Source organism: Pristiophorus japonicus, chromosome 21 (assembly GCF_044704955.1).
Source record: "Pristiophorus japonicus isolate sPriJap1 chromosome 21, sPriJap1.hap1, whole genome shotgun sequence".
In the NCBI taxonomy this organism is placed as follows: domain Eukaryota; kingdom Metazoa; phylum Chordata; class Chondrichthyes; family Pristiophoridae; genus Pristiophorus; species Pristiophorus japonicus.
Window position 1 is genome coordinate 68,913,439 of NC_091997.1, and position 18,287 is coordinate 68,931,725.

At 42.6% G+C, this 18,287-nt stretch overlaps 1 protein-coding gene across 2 annotated transcripts in view; it reads left to right on the plus strand.

Annotated features, from left to right (window-relative positions):
• The window catches only part of scaper (S-phase cyclin A-associated protein in the ER), a 393,511-nt gene that overhangs the window by 106,624 nt on the left and 268,600 nt on the right, over nt 1–18,287 (plus strand). For both annotated transcript variants that reach the window (XM_070865008.1, XM_070865007.1), the window contains 2 exons: nt 15,419–15,592; nt 17,779–17,869. In XM_070865008.1, coding sequence (XP_070721109.1) covers nt 15,419–15,592; nt 17,779–17,869 — 265 coding nt within the window. The remainder of the gene's footprint in view (nt 1–15,418; nt 15,593–17,778; nt 17,870–18,287) is intronic.

The following is an 18,287-nucleotide window of genomic DNA, read 5'->3' on the forward strand; positions in this document are numbered from 1 at the left end:
ACGTGGAATCAGAGGAAATGTATTAGCATGGATAGAGAATTGGCTGGCTAACAGAAAGCAGAGAGTCGGGATAAATGGGTCCTTTTCAGGTTGGAAATCGGTGGTTAGTGGTGTGCCACAGGGATTGGTGCTGGGACCACAACTGTTTACAATATACATAGATGACCTGGAAGAGAGGACAGAGTGTAGTGTAACAAAATTTGCAGATGACACAAAGATTAGTGGGAAAGCGGGTTGTGTAGAGGGCACAGAGAGGCTGCAAAGAGATTTAGATAGGTTAAGCGAATGGGCTAAGGTTTGGCAGATGGAATACAATGTCGGAAAATGTGAGGTCATCCACCTTGGAAAAAAAACAGTAAAAGGGAATATTATTTGAATAGGGAGAAATTACAACATGCTGCGGTGCAGAGGGACCTGGGGGTCCTTGTGCATGAAACTCTCCAAAAAGTTAGTTTGCAGGTGCAGCAGGTAATCAGGAAGGCAAATGAAATGTTGGCCTTCATTGCGAGAGGGATGGAGTACAAAAGCAGGGAGGTCCTGCTGCAACTGTATAGGGTATTGGTGAGGCCGCACCTGGAGTACTGCGTGCAGTTTTGGTCACCTTTCTTAAGGAAGGATATACTAGCTTTGGAGGGGGTACAGAGACGATTCACTAGGCTGATTCCGGAGATGAGGGGGTTACCTTATGATGATAGATTGAATAGACTGGGTCTTTACTTGTTGGAGTTCAGAAGGATGAGGGGTGATCTTATAGAAACATTTAAAATAATGAAAGGGATAGACAAGATAGAGGCAGAGAGGTTGTTTCCACTGGTTGGGGAGACTAGAACTAGGGGGCACAGCCTCAAAATACAGGGGAGCCAATTTAAAACTGAGTTGAGAAGGAATTTCTTCTCCCAGAGGGTTGTGAATCTGTGGAATTCTCTGCCCAAGGAAGCATTTGAGGCTAGCTCATTGAATGTATTCAAATCACAGTTAGATTTTTAACCAATAAGAGAATTAAGGGTTATGGGGAGCGGGCAGTAAGTGGAGCTGAGTCCACGGCCAGATCAGCCATGATCTTGTTGAATGGCGGAGCAGGCTCGAGGGGCTAGATGGCCTACTCCTGTTCCTAATTCTTATGTTCTTATGTTATGTTCTTATGAAGGACATTAGTGAACCAGATGGGCTTTTACGACAATCCAGTAGTTTGATGGTCACCATTTCTGATATTAGCTTTTTATTCTAGATTTATTTCATTAACTGAATTTAAATTCCCCACCTGCCATGGTGGATCATTAGTCGAGGTCTCGGATTACTCGTCCAGTAACATAACCACTGTGCTACCTTACCCCTGTTTTGGCTGCGGCCTTTCACCTGAGTTATCAAAGTGCTAAATTTACTGTCATGAATAGATAAAGATATACTTGTACAAGTTATAAATGTATTAAAAAAAATGCTCACTAAACACTTCAAGACATAAGGATAAAGGCAACACTGTAGGTCTGTTTTATATATTTCAAGTTGCTGTTTATTAGTTATAACCAATCAGAACAAATCCTGATTTTCTGTCGATTGAGCCACTCGCCAAGTCATTAACCTGAAAAATGTCAAGTGTATCCTGATTGGTTAAAAGGTTGCATTGTCACCCTGGGGTTTAAAAAAAAAACGGGCAAGGTCAGAATCCACAGTGCGAACTAATCATCATCTAACTTTTGAGGGCCGATTTAAATGCTGCACTGAAATTCGCCCATGGGACTCACCCGTGCTCTTCCCGCAGGTTCCGATTTTAACCTGCTCCTTTGAGCATGCGAGAAAGACATCCGCCAGAAACATGCAGATCGGGCTTTGAAGATGTCCATTGTTTTTATGTGATCTGCAATGAGTTTGCAGAAAAATAACAGATGGACTCATCGATGATGATGCTAAACCCTAGTGAATTATTTATTGGAGCACTTGTGGCCATTTTATTTAATTTTCAGGAGAGTGGAAGCTCACCACAGATTCCCACCATTTTCCTCAACCTGATACCCATCTACTCGAGGGAGGGGGCGGGGAGCAAAGCCCTTGTATGGGATTCTGGCATATTGCCCGTAAGAATATAGAGGAAAAGAAAACAGGAGCAAAACCTTGCGAGGGCAGGGGTTTAGAGATGGAGATAGACACATCCCCCCCATTTCCAGTGGGGCAAATGCATTTTAATTTTAAACTGTTTCTGCACCAATAACAACTTGTATTTATACAACGCGGTTAATGTAGTGAAATATCCCGAGGCGCTTCACAGGAGTATTCTGCGATAAAAATTTGACACCGAGCCGCATAAGTAGAAATTTACAAAACAGAGGGGGAGACAGAAGGAATTAGTTGAAGAGAAATTAAGGGACAGTTGCAGGAAAAGATGGGGAAAGTATTTTAAAAAATATTTATAAGCTCTAATACTTGGCAAAATATTCTGGTTATTAATAGAACACCTCGTTTTGAGGCTTCTGTTCAGTGGACAGGAGTGGTTTATTGCCTTGTAGGGGATTCGTGTAGTTTATTGCTGAACTATTGTAACGTACTTTGAATTGAGCCAAGTTCCTGAGGACCAAGTCAAATAGAAGCTGTGCTGAATATAAAATGCCGACCTTTGAATATGATTGTGTCGCATTTGTCGTTGATTTGTATCTTTTAAGGTCTGTAATTGTTGGTGCTGCGTGGACCTATTGTACATTAATTGGCTCTTCAGAGGAGTGTCAATTAACGGGTTAATGAGAACTAAGTGCCAAGAATTTTGTCTCGAGCTCTCTTCAAAGTGGGCTTGCCAATACCTGTGCTAAAAATCTGAAGGTTTGTTTAAAATATAAAGATTAATTGCCATTTAATTGTCATATGAGACTGCTCCTGAAGCAGGGATCAAAAAGGCTGTGGGCTCTCTCTATTATGAAAGCAGAAAAAACCTTTTGGTTGGTTTCAGATAAGAAGCTTTGTGTTTAGACTTTATGTGGACACACTTGACAGACTGATGGCTGCCCTGATGACAGAAGACACTTTCTCCCTTTTCTTCAATGTCTTTATTAATAGAATTAGCTAGCTTCCACTCTGGAGATCCAAAAATGGATGTTGCACTGTTCCCCCAAGTGTTTTAGATGGCTTGCAGTAGTCTTATTTTATCTTTCCTTTATATATAATATGCAGATTTATTAATGCAGAAGATACATTGGGAGTATGAAGATAGTTTTAAATTCTTGTAACTAACTACTCGGGTTTAAAAACAAATGGACATGTATTATCAGCCTGGCTCATTTGGCAGTATTTTCACTTCTGGGTCAGTAGGCCTTAGTTCCATATCGGAAGTTTATCCTCATAATCTAAACTGACACTTCAGTACAGTACTAATGGAGTGCTGCATGTCGTTGTGGAGCAGGTGGAGGATGGTGACGAACTTTTGGGGGCATCCGAAATGGAGGAGGACGCTCCATAGATCCTCGCGATTGACAGTGTCAAAGGCCTTTGTAAGGTCGAAGGCGGCCATGTATAAGGGCTGGCGCTGTTCCCTGCATTTTTCCTGTAGCTGTCGCACTGCAAAAATCATGTTCGTTGTGCCTCATAGGGCACGAAATCCGCACTGTGACTCCGGGAGGAGCTCCTCGGCCACGGGAAGAAGACGGTTGAGGAGGACTCTAGCAACGACTTTCCCAGTGGCTGATAGCAGGGAGATTCCTCTGTACTTGTCGGACTTGTCCCCTTTTTTAAAGATGGTCACGATTTCTGCATCTCTGAGATCCTCCTGCATGCTCTCCTCCCTCCAGATGAGAGAGATGTGGTAGTGTATTCGCGCAAGCAATGCCTCTCCGCCATACTTCAATGAGTCAGCGGGGATTCCGACGTATTTACTGAGGCGTACGAAAGCATGGGCCTTATGCTAAACATCAGTAAGACAAAGATCCTGCACCAGCCTGTCCTCACCGCACAGCACTGCCCCCCAGTCATCAAGATCCACGGCGTGAACCACTTCCCATATCTTGGGAGCCTCCCATCAACAAGAGCAGGCATCGACGACGAGATCCAACACCACCTCCAATGCGCCAGTGCAGCCTTCGGCCGCCTGAGGAATAGAGTGTTTGAAGACCTAGCCCCCAAAACAGCCACCAAGCTCATGGTCTACAGGACTGTAGTAATATCTGCCCTCCTGTATGGCTCAGAGACACGGACCATGTACAGCAGACACCTCAAATTGCTGGAGAAATATCACCAACAATGTCTCCGCAAGATCCTACAAATCCCCTGGGAGGATAGGCGCACCAACATCAGCGTCCTCGGCCAGGCTAACATCCCCAGCATTGAAGCACTGACCACACTCGATCAGCTTCGCTGGGCAGGCCACATAGTTCGGATGCCAGACTCGAGACTCCCAAAGCAAGTGCTCTACTCTGAGCTCCTTCACGGCAAACGAGCCAAAGATGGGCAGCAGAAACATTACAAGGACACCCTCAAAGCCTCCCTGATAAAGTGCAATATCCCCACTGATACCTGGGAGTCCCTGGCCCAAGACCGCCCTAAGTGGAGGAAGTGTATCTGAGAGGGTGTAGAGCACCTCGAGTCTCAACGGTGAGAGCGTGCAGAAATCAAGCGCAGGCAGTGGAAAGAGCGTGTGGCAAACCTGTCCCACCCACCCCTTCCCTGAACGACTATCTGTCCCACCTGTGACAGAGTCTATGGTTCTCGTATTGGACTGTTCAGGCACCAAAGAACGCACTTCAGGAGTGGAAGCAAGTCTTCCTTGATTCCGATGGACTGCCTATGATGATGAATGGAGTGCTGCATTATCAGAGGTGCCATGCCTTGGATGAGATGTTAAATTGAAGCCCTGTTTGCCTACTCCCTGGTTCACGCAGAGGTTGAAGATCACCAGGACTATTCAAAGAAAAGCAGGAAGTTCTGTTATCCCACAAACACTCGCTTTGTGGAAGTTTGATCAGGAAGAACTTCACACAAAGGACATCTGGAACTCTCTTCCTCAAAAAGCTGTTGAGTCTAGGGGTCAATTACAAATTTCAAAACTGAGATCGCTAGATTTTTGTTAGATAAGAATATTGTGGGATGCGGAACCAAGGCGGGTAGATGGAGTTAAGATGCAGCTTGGCCATGATCGAAATGAATGGCGCATCAGGCTCGAAGGGCTGAATGGCATACTCCTGTTCCTATGTTTATTATGGGATATTTCCCTTGATGACAGCAATGTTTGTAAGCTGTCATTGAGCTCATAATACTCAAGGAGCTGGGTAAACCATTTTGGGAAAGGTATTCATAAGAACACGCTGGAACGAAAAATTCTAGATAGACACAGCAAGTTGGTCAGCATCTGAAAAAGAAAGTCCATCAGAACACAGGATATAGAATAGGACAAAGATAGACATTTATTTTACAAAAGCACAATACTGCGGGTGGTAGAAATCTGAAATAGAAACAGAAAATGGAATGCTCAGCAGGTCAGGCAGCATCCGTGGAGAGAGAGAAGCAGAGTTAATGTTTCAGGTCGATGGTCTTTTGCCATAACTGAAAAAATTTCATTTCTGGGAATTTATGTTTTTGGTTTTGTATGATTTTAAACAAAATAACTATTCAAAAATTCAATAGCCAGCTGCGTCTCTTGGCGGATTTTAGGAAACTAGGTACGGTATTGTAATGGACTAGTAATCCAGAGGCCTGAATTTATAATCTAGAGAACATGAGTTAAAATTCCACCATTTGAATTCGGTTTTGAAAATAATCAGCAAATAAAAAGCAGGTTTCAGTAAAAGTCACCATGAAGCTTTCGGTTTAAAAGCCCAACCGGCTCCCTAATGTCCTTGAGGGAACAAACCTGCCATCCTGGTTCTTTGGTTCTTCCTGGTTGCCGCTGATCTTATTGGGACTAGTAATCATGCATGGCATGACATCACTATTCCGTGCATGCAAAGTGTCCCAGCCAGGCTGACCTCAGACTTGGGCCTCACATTGCAGTCAAAAATCAAAAAATGAAACGCGGAAAAGTAGTTTAGTTAACACATTCTTATGAGTCCCAAGCTGCAATGCAAAAGATGCTTTAATTTGCGGTAATTATTTCACATGGTGGCATAACATTCCCACATTACAACAGGTGACTATACTTCAAAAGTACTTAATTGGCTGTAAAGCATTTGAGCTATCCGGTGGTCATGAAAGGCGCTATATAAATCCAAGTCTTTCTTTAACCCAACACATAGATTAACAACACGGGAAGTCTGTGGGAATAATCATTCGTGAATAGCATATAAGTAGTTGCTTTTAGTCCAAAGGTGATCCTTCTCTTAATTGTAGCTTCCAACTTTTTTCTCCTTCAGTCTCAAACTTACTTCTCTCTCTTTTTTTTGTTATTGCTCCTCTGAACTTCTCTTGTTTCTACTAAACTCCAAGACGCTGTCTTGCATGCAGTTCTGCTCCTTGCATCCTCACTATTGAAATCAAGACTCAGCACACTATCACCTACTCTTAACTTAATCTTTCACAGAACCGCAAAGTTGTGCAACTCCTTGCCATCCTTGTACAGCTTGGCATTACTTAATAACTCATGATTTATTTTATTTCCTTTTATACTATCTTTTACCTTGGTGGTGTCCTACACTATGTGCCCTGGCTCTTCACCTAGGTTTGCCAATTATAAAACTTCTTTAATGAGTGTGTGCTCGATTTTAATCCAAGGCATGGATTCATTAATCTCGAGGCAAATGTATCCAGTGTCAACCCAGAACCCACTGCTTCCCCTAGTGCTTCTCATGGACCTGCCTGAGGTACATTAAACGATTCCTCCATTTAGAAGAGGACAGCGGAAATTTCCACACTCCTTTAGAAAGTTTGTGTGGAAATTATGAAAGGAGATTGTATTCTCTGCCAAACTTTACTGAATGCTACACATCCGATTCCATTCAGAATGCACACTTGCAATTTTGAACAGTTATACTAAAAAAATCTGTTTATATTTCTAATAAATTTTCATTTTTCTCTTAGTTTATCATTGTTTATTGAAAATTATTACTATAGTGAGCATAAAAGTTAGTTATCAGTCAGCAATATGCAACTCATTCCAGCATACTTTGCAAAGTGCAAAAATACAATAGGACGTTATATAAGTGGAGATGTGTTGAAAAGTTGCTCATCTCATACCAAAGACTGGTATAAATTGTTCTTCCTTGTGGACCTTGCAACTTACAGTTTCTTTGGGAAGATTCCTGTAACACCATCAGTGATGAGATCATCCTGCGTTTACTGTGGAAAAATCTTTGGATTTCTGTTGAAGCGCTTTGAGACTATTTGCTGAATGTAATGTATCTGCTTTGTCTATCGTGGGAACATTCCTATATGTCAGATTGCGAAAAGAACTAAAACAAAACCTGAGGGCAGTGTATGTCACGAACTGATCCGTTGACGTTTCCACAAAACTTGCTTTGACAGAAGGTTGACTATATATTCTGATAGAAAATTCTGTCAAAATATATACCTGATTATAACAATTTAAGTTATCTGGAATATACTATGTGGATCTATCGCTCCCATTTAAAATGGCCTCTTTTCCTGATCTCCCTGCTGCTTTCTTGGCTTCTTCCTTTTCATTCTTCAAGAGAGCTTGAATTGTACTTTAGGAGGCTGAGCACAGTTAATATGTGATTCCAATAGAACAGTGTTCTGTTTGTACACGATCTGCACATTGTTCCTTTGACCATGTGCTCACGATTGAAGTGACTTTAAATGTCTTGTCTCGTCTTGCCTCAGTTGAGTCGGCATATGCAGCCTAGCTGCACTCCGCCAACTTGTGATAATGACCAAGTAATCTGTTTTAGTGATGTTGATTGAGGGATAAATATTGGCCCTAGGACACCGGGGATAACTCCCCTGCTCTTCTTCGAAATCTTTTACATCCACCTGAGAAAGCAGATGGGGCCTCGGTTTAATGTCTCATCTGAAAGACTTTATTATCTTTGTAATAAGAACATAAGAAATTGGAGCAGGAGTAGTCCATATGGCCCCTCGAGCCTGCTCCGCCATTCAATAAGATCATGGCTGATCTTAGTTCTAAATGGGCGACCCCTTATTCTTAAACTATGTCCCCTAGTTCTAGATTTCCCCACGAGTGGAAACATCATCCCTGCATCTACCTTGTCGAGCCCCCTGAGTATCTTGCATGTTTCGATAAGATCACCTCTCATTCTTCTGAACTCTAATGTGTATAGGCCCAACCTACTCAACCTTTCTTCATAAGTCAGCCCCCTCATCTCAAGAATCTACCAAGTGAACCTTCTCTGAACTGCCTCCATAGCAAGTATATCCCTCCTTAAATAAGGAGACCAAAACTGCAAGCTGTACTCCAGGTGTGGCTTCACCAATACCCTGTACAGTTGCAGCAGTACTTCCCTGCTTTTATACTCCATCCCCCTTGCAATAAAGGCCAATATTCCATTTTCCTTCCTGATTGCTTGCTGTACCTGCATACTAACTTTTTGTGTTTCATGCACAAGGACCCCCAGGTCCCTCTGTACTGCAGCATTTTTGCTTTTGTTACCTCTAGACTTGATTGCTCCAACTCACTCCTGGCCGGCCTTCCACATTCCACACTACGTAAACTTGAAGTCATCCAAAACTCAGCAGCCTGTGTACTAACCCACACCAAATCAAGATCACCCCATCACCCCTGTGCTTTCTGACCTATATTGGCTCCCAGTTAACAACATCTCTATCTCAAAATTCTCATCCTTGTTTCGACATCCATGGCCTTGCCACTCCCTATCTCTGTAATCTTTTTCAGCCTCACAATCCCACAAGATGTCTGTGCCTCATCTGCCAAATGCTTGCCCCACTCACTTAGCCTGTCTATCTCCCTTTGCAGATTCTTTGTGTCCTCCTCGCAACTTGCTTTCCACCCATTTTTGTATCATCAGCAAACTTACTCTGCAGCTACATTATACTCGGATAGGGAGGGGTGAGGCCATGGAGGGATTTGAAAACCAGGATGATAATTTTAAAATTGAGGCGTTGCTTAGCTGGGAGTCAATGAATGGGACTTGGTGTGAGTTAGGACATGGACAGCTGAGTTTTGGATGACATCAAGTTTACATAGGGTAGAATGTGGGAGGCCAGCCAGGAATGCGTTGGAATAGTCAAGTCTAGAGGTAACAAAGGCATGGATGAGGTTTTAAGGAATTAACTTCAAGCCATTTGTGCAATATGCCGACCTGGTGTCATCTTTAACAAGAGGCACATTCCTTTTAATTCCCAACATATCTACATATTGGATGGGCACTAGTCACACAATTAGGCAAAGGAACATGTCTGTCATCTCTTGGCTGTTTGGTCAAAACATCAATTGAGTAAAGGATCTAGGTCTATGTAAACAATGTTGGCAATCAGGGCACTTGCACAAGGTTACCGTTGACAGCAAGAGTTCAGAGTTCAAGATAACACAAATAGACTGATCACTTTTAAGCCGTGCAGAACTGACATTATCCTAAGGTTATGAGAATCCAATTTTACCCAACGAATCAAGTTTACTTGTGTACAATATAAAACTCCATTGTTCCAAAGACTATTGGTGTTGCAAAATGTAGAAGTAGGTTATGATTAATGTACCATATATGTAAAAAATAAAAGAATGGTTATACAAATATCGAAAGCTACCATGTTTGTTGCCATCCAATTTGCTATCCTTTACTCCCCATGTCTCCCAATGGTGCTGACATCTGCTCGGGATAAAGTTCCAAAGCTAGCAGCAGCACTCCAGCACCTCACCTGTGTGGCTATGCTTATGTCTGAGGCTAGGCAGCGAGTGTCAGTATTTAATTTTTCGTTGCCAATCTTTCCAATTCTTTGTCAAATCACAAACGCCAGAGATCACCTTGCACACATCAAGGATCACTCTGCGCCAATGCTCTTAGCCAAAAGGCCTAGAGCCACTGCACCGTTCCTGGAAGTACTGCAATACCAGGTTCGTGCCATGGAGGTGGATGGATCAGGCTCCCCACACACCTCCGTGGAGGTGGATGGGTCAATCCACTCCACCCACCTCCTGGAGCGCATCAGTCAGCTGAACTTGATCCTGTCCACAACCAGTGTCCACACTGGTGCATTGCAGCAGTGGGCATTGAACACCAATTAGGAGTGTGGCTGTGGCTAATTCCACCCCCGCCCCACAGATCAGCAGCATTGAAATCAAGTTGTCAATCACTTCAATTATTTGTTTCCTTTGTATACCTTAGTTAGAAACTGAAGAAGCCCAATGATGAGAGCCACACCATCAATTTTGAAAGAACTTATCTTTCTTCAGTGAAGTAGATATCTGTAAAACATGTTTTTGATGCATATTGTTCAAAGCTGCTTTCTTGCCAATCACATCACTCGACATCAGGGAAAGGGTTTTTTAAAATTGAAGAACCTAGTTCAAGGGTCAATTGTTATTGTGCATAACACCAGCAAGGTTGGGAAAAAAGTGGGAGAAAAGACAAGGGCGAAATTCCCCTGCGCCCTATGTGTGGGTGGTAACCGAGTCGGGGCGGGACTTCCTGTGCCCAGCACGGAAGTCCCGGCCCGGCCACGAAATTAAGGTTACCGCCCCTCACAGGAAGTGGCGCACAATGTCGCGTGCTCCACTTCCTGTTGGGGCGGGTTCGGGGCCACTACTCGGGTGCGTTCGCCAGCTGCTCCGTGTAGCGCTGGTGCGTTTTAACGCCCCATCCCTTTGTTATAGGGGGAGAGCCGCTGCGCACTCTGCATGGCCTCTGATGGCCTCCACTGGGTCACCAGGGCGGCATGGTGCCGAGGCCGCAGCCCGGCACCCAAAACGGAGTGCTGGAGCTGCATGATGGCGGCCCGGACCACGCAACGGAGGAGCAACACGGGCCGACTGGTGAGTCGGCCAAACGTTCAAAATGATGGCATGTTGCGCTCCCCACCTCCTCTTTAGCTTCCGCACCGGTAGAACCCCACCCCCAGGCGAAAACAATTCTGCGCCCCATTAGCACAAACAGGAGGTGCAAAACAGGGCAGTTTCAGCCCCAAGGTCTTTGCAAATAGTGATGAGGTGATGCCAAGGCTGTATTATAAAAGTCTGTAGATTATGGGAGTAAAGGAAGACTTAAATTGCTGTCAGTACCAAATTGTATTAAAGATAAAATTACACTGAGTAAGCAGTGTCTTTATTGATCTCTGTTGTAACATAAAATTTAAATATGTTGAAAATTATTGAACTGTTTCTTTCCACTTTCACTTCTGTCTGTACCAGAGCTTGAAATTCAGGCAGTTGACAAAGGTCACTGGGCATACTTAGTAGTATAGTATTAGGCAGTTCCTCGTATCGAGGATGAGCTGCTTCCACACCAAAAAGAGATGAGTTCACAGCTATTTCAATGAGGGACCTGACATTCTAGGTCCCGATCTACATGTTGAAGGGTGGAAGATGCCTGTGAATGGATTCTTTTAACACACGGGCTTGACGACTGGAGACCAAGCTCTGCTGCACAGACCTAGTGTGAATGCATGCTCCTACTATCCATAGATCGCAGTGTGGGTTGGCCCATGCTGCCCCTGGGCCCTCGTCTCTCCTGGGCCCCGAGTCCTCGCTCCTGGGCCCCGGATTAGTATATTGGTAGGAAAGAAAGAATCTGCATTCACATACGTCCTCAAGATGTCCCAAGACATTTTACATCTAATGAATTACTTTTGAGGTGCAATCATTGCAAATTAGATGAATGAGTCATTAATCTGTTTTCGGTGGTGTTGGTTATCCTCACAAACATGTCTTTCTCTCAGTGAGAACTCATTGCTCCTCTTTCATGGGATTGTTTTGATGCCCATCTCAACGAGCCAGTTGGGCCTTAACTTAACGTCTCATTTTAAAAATTACACCTCATACAATGCAGAACTCCCTCAGTGGGCTGAGTGACCTTGAAAGTGTCAGCCGCGATTATGTGCTCAAATCCTAATGGCGGGGCTTGAATTTCTGACTGAAAAGGCGAGCGTGCAGCAACCAACTAAACCAGTATACTGAAAGAAATGCCACACTTGTTCCTATGCTTTAACATTCTGTCACTTGCTGCTTATATGATGCTCTTAGTTCAGCATCTCCTGTTTCTCCCACTGCCAGCTTCTAACTCTCAGAACTTCATCCTTGTGTTATACAGCTCAAAGTTTTGGTGAGCAAATCTGCAATTGCCCTGGGTTTTTTTACACAAATTAACCAGATATAGTATGACAGTTTTATGCATTTCGCCATTTTGCTTTACTAACATCCTATTGATAAAACTGTGCTTATCTACAACAAAAACTGCTTTTTTAATAACGTGGATTTTTTTTTTTAAGTGACCCGCTTGGTTTCAAATTGCATCTACTTTCCACTAACAAAAGCAGTCACTGGTAAATTCTCATATCTAGGTTTACCTAATAGTATTTTTTTTTAAATGGGAGACTGTTCACTTCCCAAATAACAATGTGTTCAGTGCAGAATTGCACCTCCTGCACTTTTGTGCTGATGATCAATTTTATAGTGGCTAAGTCAGAATTTGAGGGCTTGGGCTAAACTTGTCAATACTTCAGGACAAAGAGTACTGCAGGAGTGCATTGTAGTACTGTATTAGTTATGATAATCTTGTAACTAACTGCCTGAAGACTTTGTGGGTAAAGCCACCCCGAGTTGTAGCACTAAGCTACTGACACACAGATCCCATGCATCATACCTGCACTGTGCTAACTCAGTCGAGGGAACAGTTGAGGGTGATTCATTTGGCTGGGGAGGGCAAAAACTAGCCAGAGGTCCCACTACTGATCCATATCTAGTGATCCCAGAACGTGCACGTGTGTCAGCATCATCATCATCATAGGCAATCCCTCGGAATCGAGGAAGACTTGCTTCCACTTTTAAAATGAGTCCTTAGCTGGTTGAACATTCCAATATGAGGACTACAGTCCCTGTCGCAGGTTGGACAGATAGTTGTTGAGGGAAAGGGTGGGCGGGACAGGTTTGCCACAGGCTCTTTCTGCACCCTGCGCTTGATTTTTGCATGCTCTCGGCGATGAGACTCGAGGTGCTCAGTGCCCTCCCGGATGCACTTCCTCCACTTGGGGCGGTCTTTGGCCGGGGACTCCCAGGTGTCAGTGGGGATTTCGCACTTTTTCAGGGAGGCTTTGAGGGTGTCCTTGTCACGTTTCCTCTGCCCACCTTTGGCTCGTTTGCCATGAAGGAGTTCCGAGTAGAGTGCTTGCTTTGAGAATCTCGTGTCTGGCGTGCGAACGATGTGGCCTGCCCAGTGGAGCTGATCAAGTGTGGTTAGTGCTTCGATGCTGGGGATGTTGGCCTGGTTGAGGACGCTAATGTTGGTGCATCTGTCCTCCCAGGGATCTTGCGGAGTCATCGTTGGTGGTATTTCTCCAACGACTTCAGGTGTCTATTGTACATGGTCCATGTCTCTGAGCCATACATGTGTGTAGGCATTGACTGAAAAGAGGATCAAGTTGGGCTGTGATACCCTCCCCATCAGAATGCTCCCTGTTTTACTTCACACATAAGGTTAAGACCACGTTGATAGGTTACTATAGAGATGCAGGTGCCTGTGGAACTATACCGTGGAAACATTCCAGCCTAGTGATGCGGTCTGGATTTAGCAACTCTGGGTAGATTATGATAAGTAATGTTTTCAGAACCAGAGGAAAGAAAATAATGCAAAAAAGAGTCTTGTGAATTAAACACAAAGTATAACTGTTCTTGTGTCTTGTTACACTGGAGTGAATTAAACCTTTCCCCTTGTTTTTGGGTTAAATATCATAATCTATCATGATGAGTTGCTAAATCCAGTTCTGTATCATGCGGCTGGAATGTTTCAAGCTTCTATATCTAATAGGGAAAAAGTGGCCCCTTGAATGTAAGAAAAGCAAAAAAAATACATTTTTATTGATTTATTGAGATTAGGAAATTGATTCATGCTCAATTTTTAAATAGGGGAAAATATGATTTTTCACATGAAACTTGGATTAGAAAGCATGAACTTCAGGAACATAGAGACTATTCTTCTGACAGCTTTGTATATTTGTCACCCTTCTCATAAGTCAAACTTACTCCTCTTAATCCCCTCCATATTTATTTTGGAACCTGTTTTCTCTTTCTACATTCTGTCTTTAAGATTCATGTTCCTCTTGGAGGAATCGAGTGCTGGAGTGTCTTGGAGTTCTGTCCTTTCATCTGAGGTCAGATAATCTGTCAGGATGAGTGAGGGTTATTGATTAATGCCACCTCAGTCGTGTTAGCTACACTGCTGTGTCTTATTCTGAAACATGGCTGTACCACATTCTGCAAATATGTGCTATGTTACTCAACTCGTGCACACTTGTACTGCTTTGAATTTTAGAGGAAGCAAATTCAGTATAACCTGACCTAACGTACATTCTAACTAACATCACAACATCTATCAACCCAAGGGAATTGTAGGATCTTATAAATGGCAGCTCCTACGTATCATGATGCCGATGATTTAGAGCATTGTGCCCGTAATATTACTGCACTACCAAGAGTATCACCATGGGTAGCTCTCTGTGAAGTCAACACAGCTGAGGCTGTGTTGGATTTGAAAGGCATTGTTTGGGACTGAGTAAATGGAGCTATACTCTGACTCTTAATACTTGCCTTGGAAGTCATTGGTACTGGGTACCAAGAGTAGAAAAGTGCTCTTAGTGTTGAGCACAACAACTCATTAGAAAAATACATCAGAGTTTGAATTTGAGTGATGTATGTCTTTGGCATTGAAACTTGGGTCTTCTGGTTAGGAAGCACATGGTCCGCAGATTGATCTTTTGGGACCAACTCTGATTGAACAACTACAGTTAGATTGCTGCAGTGTGACTGGCTCAAGTATTGTTTATTAGATTTACCTCCTTCAGCCCCACAACCCTCCGAGATATCCGCGCTCCTACAATGCTGGCCTCTTGAGCATCCCCGATTTTAATTGCTATACCATTGGTGGGCCTGCCTTCAGCTGCCAAGGCCCAAAGCTCTGGAATTCCCTCCCGAAACCTCTCCGCTTTCTTTCCTCCTTTACGACGCACCCGAAAGCCTACATTTTTGACAAAGCTTTTGGTCATCAGCCCTAATATCTCTTGAGTGACTCGGTGTCAAATTTTGTTTTATAACACTATTGTGAAGCACCTTTGGACTTTTTAACCATGTTAAAGATGCTATATAAATACAAGTAGTAGTTGTAATAGATTAAAATGCCGAATGTTCATTGCGCTTTTCATTCAATGCAATAGTTTTTGTTGCTGTATATTTGTCTTATCTAGTAACAGTAATATACAAATACAAAAGAGTTGCAATTCAGAACAAACATCCTCCAGATATGTGGGTGATCTTGTATTTATTTTAGATCATAAACCTGTTGCAAAATGTTTACTTGTTTTTCCTCCTCAGCAATCTATGGCAGCGGTTCTTGCCAAAGGCGAGGAACTGGCGAATCGTCTGGAAAAGGAGAATGAAGAAGCCATCGCTAATGCCATCGCTGAGGAAGAGCAATTAACAAGAGAAATACAGGCAGAGGAAAACAATGACATAAACCTAGAGACTGACGCTGAAAGCGAGTTCTCGGTGAGTATGGCCTAGGGGCCTCTCCAAGGAACTATTGTAGTTCCATCGCTCTTGGTTGTAATTTTCCCCCCCTCAAATATTAATACATGCACAATTTTTTATTTTTGTACTCTCTTTTCTCTTCGCTGAAGATGCTACGGTACAGTTCCATTTATGTTGGTAACCCTCCAGTATCTCACCCAAGTGTACATTCTTACTATATAGCCTAGACAGTGCATGTCTGTCGGCTGTTTGACTGTGCATTACATCACAGTCAAGCCTGACATCTCTAAATGGCCGTTTTTCATCGCAGGCATTGCTGAATAGTGATCAAGAACAAGAACGTTGGCAGGGACCAATTATAATGACCCTAGTGCTAGCCCAGCTGAGATTAGCTATCTCAGCAAAGACAAGGAATCCTACCTACAGCTATCCCAGTCTTGGATGGCTTAGTTTCACAGGGGAGCACTTTGTAATATTTGCAGTGTAGATTTTTGGCACATTATAAGGCTAATACTGTTCAGTGTAATATTTTCAAATACAGCCAAATTTCTTATCTGCACTCCAATTATCTGCCTTTTAGGCACTTTGAGAAGTCCCAAGGACGTAATAAGTCGATATATGAATGCAAGTTCTCCTCTTTTCTTCCTGAATTTTTGTGGTTAAAAAGTCTTGCATGATACATTACCTCATTGCACAGTCTGCTAAGTTTGTATTTTATTCTTTTTTTGTTGAATAAAACTACATAATGTTTCTTTTGTTATTGGTATTATACTTATCTTCATTCCCATGTCTAGCGTATTGCTGTACCAGATGTGTAAAACCATATTTTGTGAACTGTTGATTATCTTGCCAATTTCCATTATCCATCTTGGGGTTTCCTCTGTTCTGGCAGGTGATTGAGGTTTTAGTGCAGTGCACTGAAAGGGGGTTACACTGTAGGCTTTGTGAGCATTGCCAAGGGATTGTGAATGAATTAATTTTGAATGTCATAGTGTACATGGCCTCGGAGAACTTGTGAGTTGGTATGGGAGTGCAAAGATTAAATAAATATCCACGGCAAGGATCTGAAGACTTTAAATGTGACATGAGGAAAGTGGGGGGAAAAGAGATTCCAAACAAATAGAGCTTAAAAAGTAGTCTGTTAAGTTGAGATTCACTCAGAATGGCTGTATCAGTAAAAGGATGGAATGAAAATGAAGGAATTAAAAGTAACAGTGGTTGAACTTTGGCCCAGTGGCACCAAAATCATTTGTTTTTAAATAGTGGGAAGAAGTGGAAGACAAATTAAGAACTTAAAAATGAAAATACCTGCAAGATGAATGTAATAAAAGAATCTTGCAAAAAAACAGGTCATTAGTCATTAATGGCTGTCGGCGTTCTGATAGACTTGAGTGGAACTGTAAGCAGCTAATTGGAGAATGGATAAGGTGGTTTCCAAAGACCTATCGGGGCAATCGAAGAGTATTGTTCACTCGATTCCCACAAAGAATAACGGAGGCATGGATTATGTCATTGATATGTTCGTAGTGGAAGGCCCAAATTTAACAATTTTTATGAATATTGGTAAATATTTTTTGGCACTTGGGGGAATACTGCACCAAAAGTACTTGTCTTAGACTTTCCTCTGCCTAGTGTGGTTATCAGTTTGAGATTGCAGTTAGAGATCATTGTTTAGATATAAACAGCCTCAGTCTCTGGAATTGAGACTTTTCTGATATAAAGAGAAAACAAGCCCAATCTATCTCATGAATGACAGAGTTAGCTGGACTGACAATGTTAATAATATTAGTATTGAGTTTTTCTTTAATAAAACTAACACTTGTACCTCAGAAAAAAGATGCAACCTCTGTCTACTTTTTTCTGATCAAAGAAATTAACAATTTCAAGAACCTTCTTTCCATAGCCACTGGGTAAATAGGGGATTGTTTTTAAGATGTGTGCTTCACAAGAAGCTTAAAGGATTTAATAAGCATCTTTTGAAGATGAGCACACTGCTGCTCATATACTTTTGTGGGATAGAACAGCTTGATCCATGCGTCATTTGCTCATCACTCTTAAGGAGCGACATGTCTTCTTGCTATGTCTTCTCTCTGTGCTGGCAGGTTGTAGCTCATTTTGTCGTAAAATGGTCAAACCTTCGGACTGCAGTTGTCACACAAAGCATTGAGTTCAGTGATTCAAAGTGATGTTCTTTTATTGTGTAGGCCAGCTTGAGCTGTGGGAGCTTGTCTCTCTATGGTCTTTCCTCTCAATCCCAAAACCTAGACTGGAATGATGTTCTGGCAGAATATGAAGGTATGTGCATTGTAACTAATGTGGCCTGTAATGAGGATTCTGTACTTTGACTGAAACTGAATACACTGTTCTTTTGTTGCAACATGGACTCTCTGCAAATAAATTCCAGAGAGCATGATTGTGTTCTACCAAGACCCGGGCTGCAGTGTAAAGGCTTTTTAATCCCAACCTTGATGGCATTTGAGATCCCATATTCCTCGTCTAATGAGTTTTTTTTATATTGGATTGTTTGATGAATGGTATTTGCGCAGTCTAATTTTTCAATGAGTTTATTGCACCCCTGCCTGATAAATGCTCACTTGGCCAACTTTTGGCTTGAGCTCATGTGAGAAGATGTGTGCCTGTTGAGGACAGATTGATATAAATTGCAACTTTCTCCTGAAACCCAACTTTTAAGAGCAGATAAGTGAAAAAGATC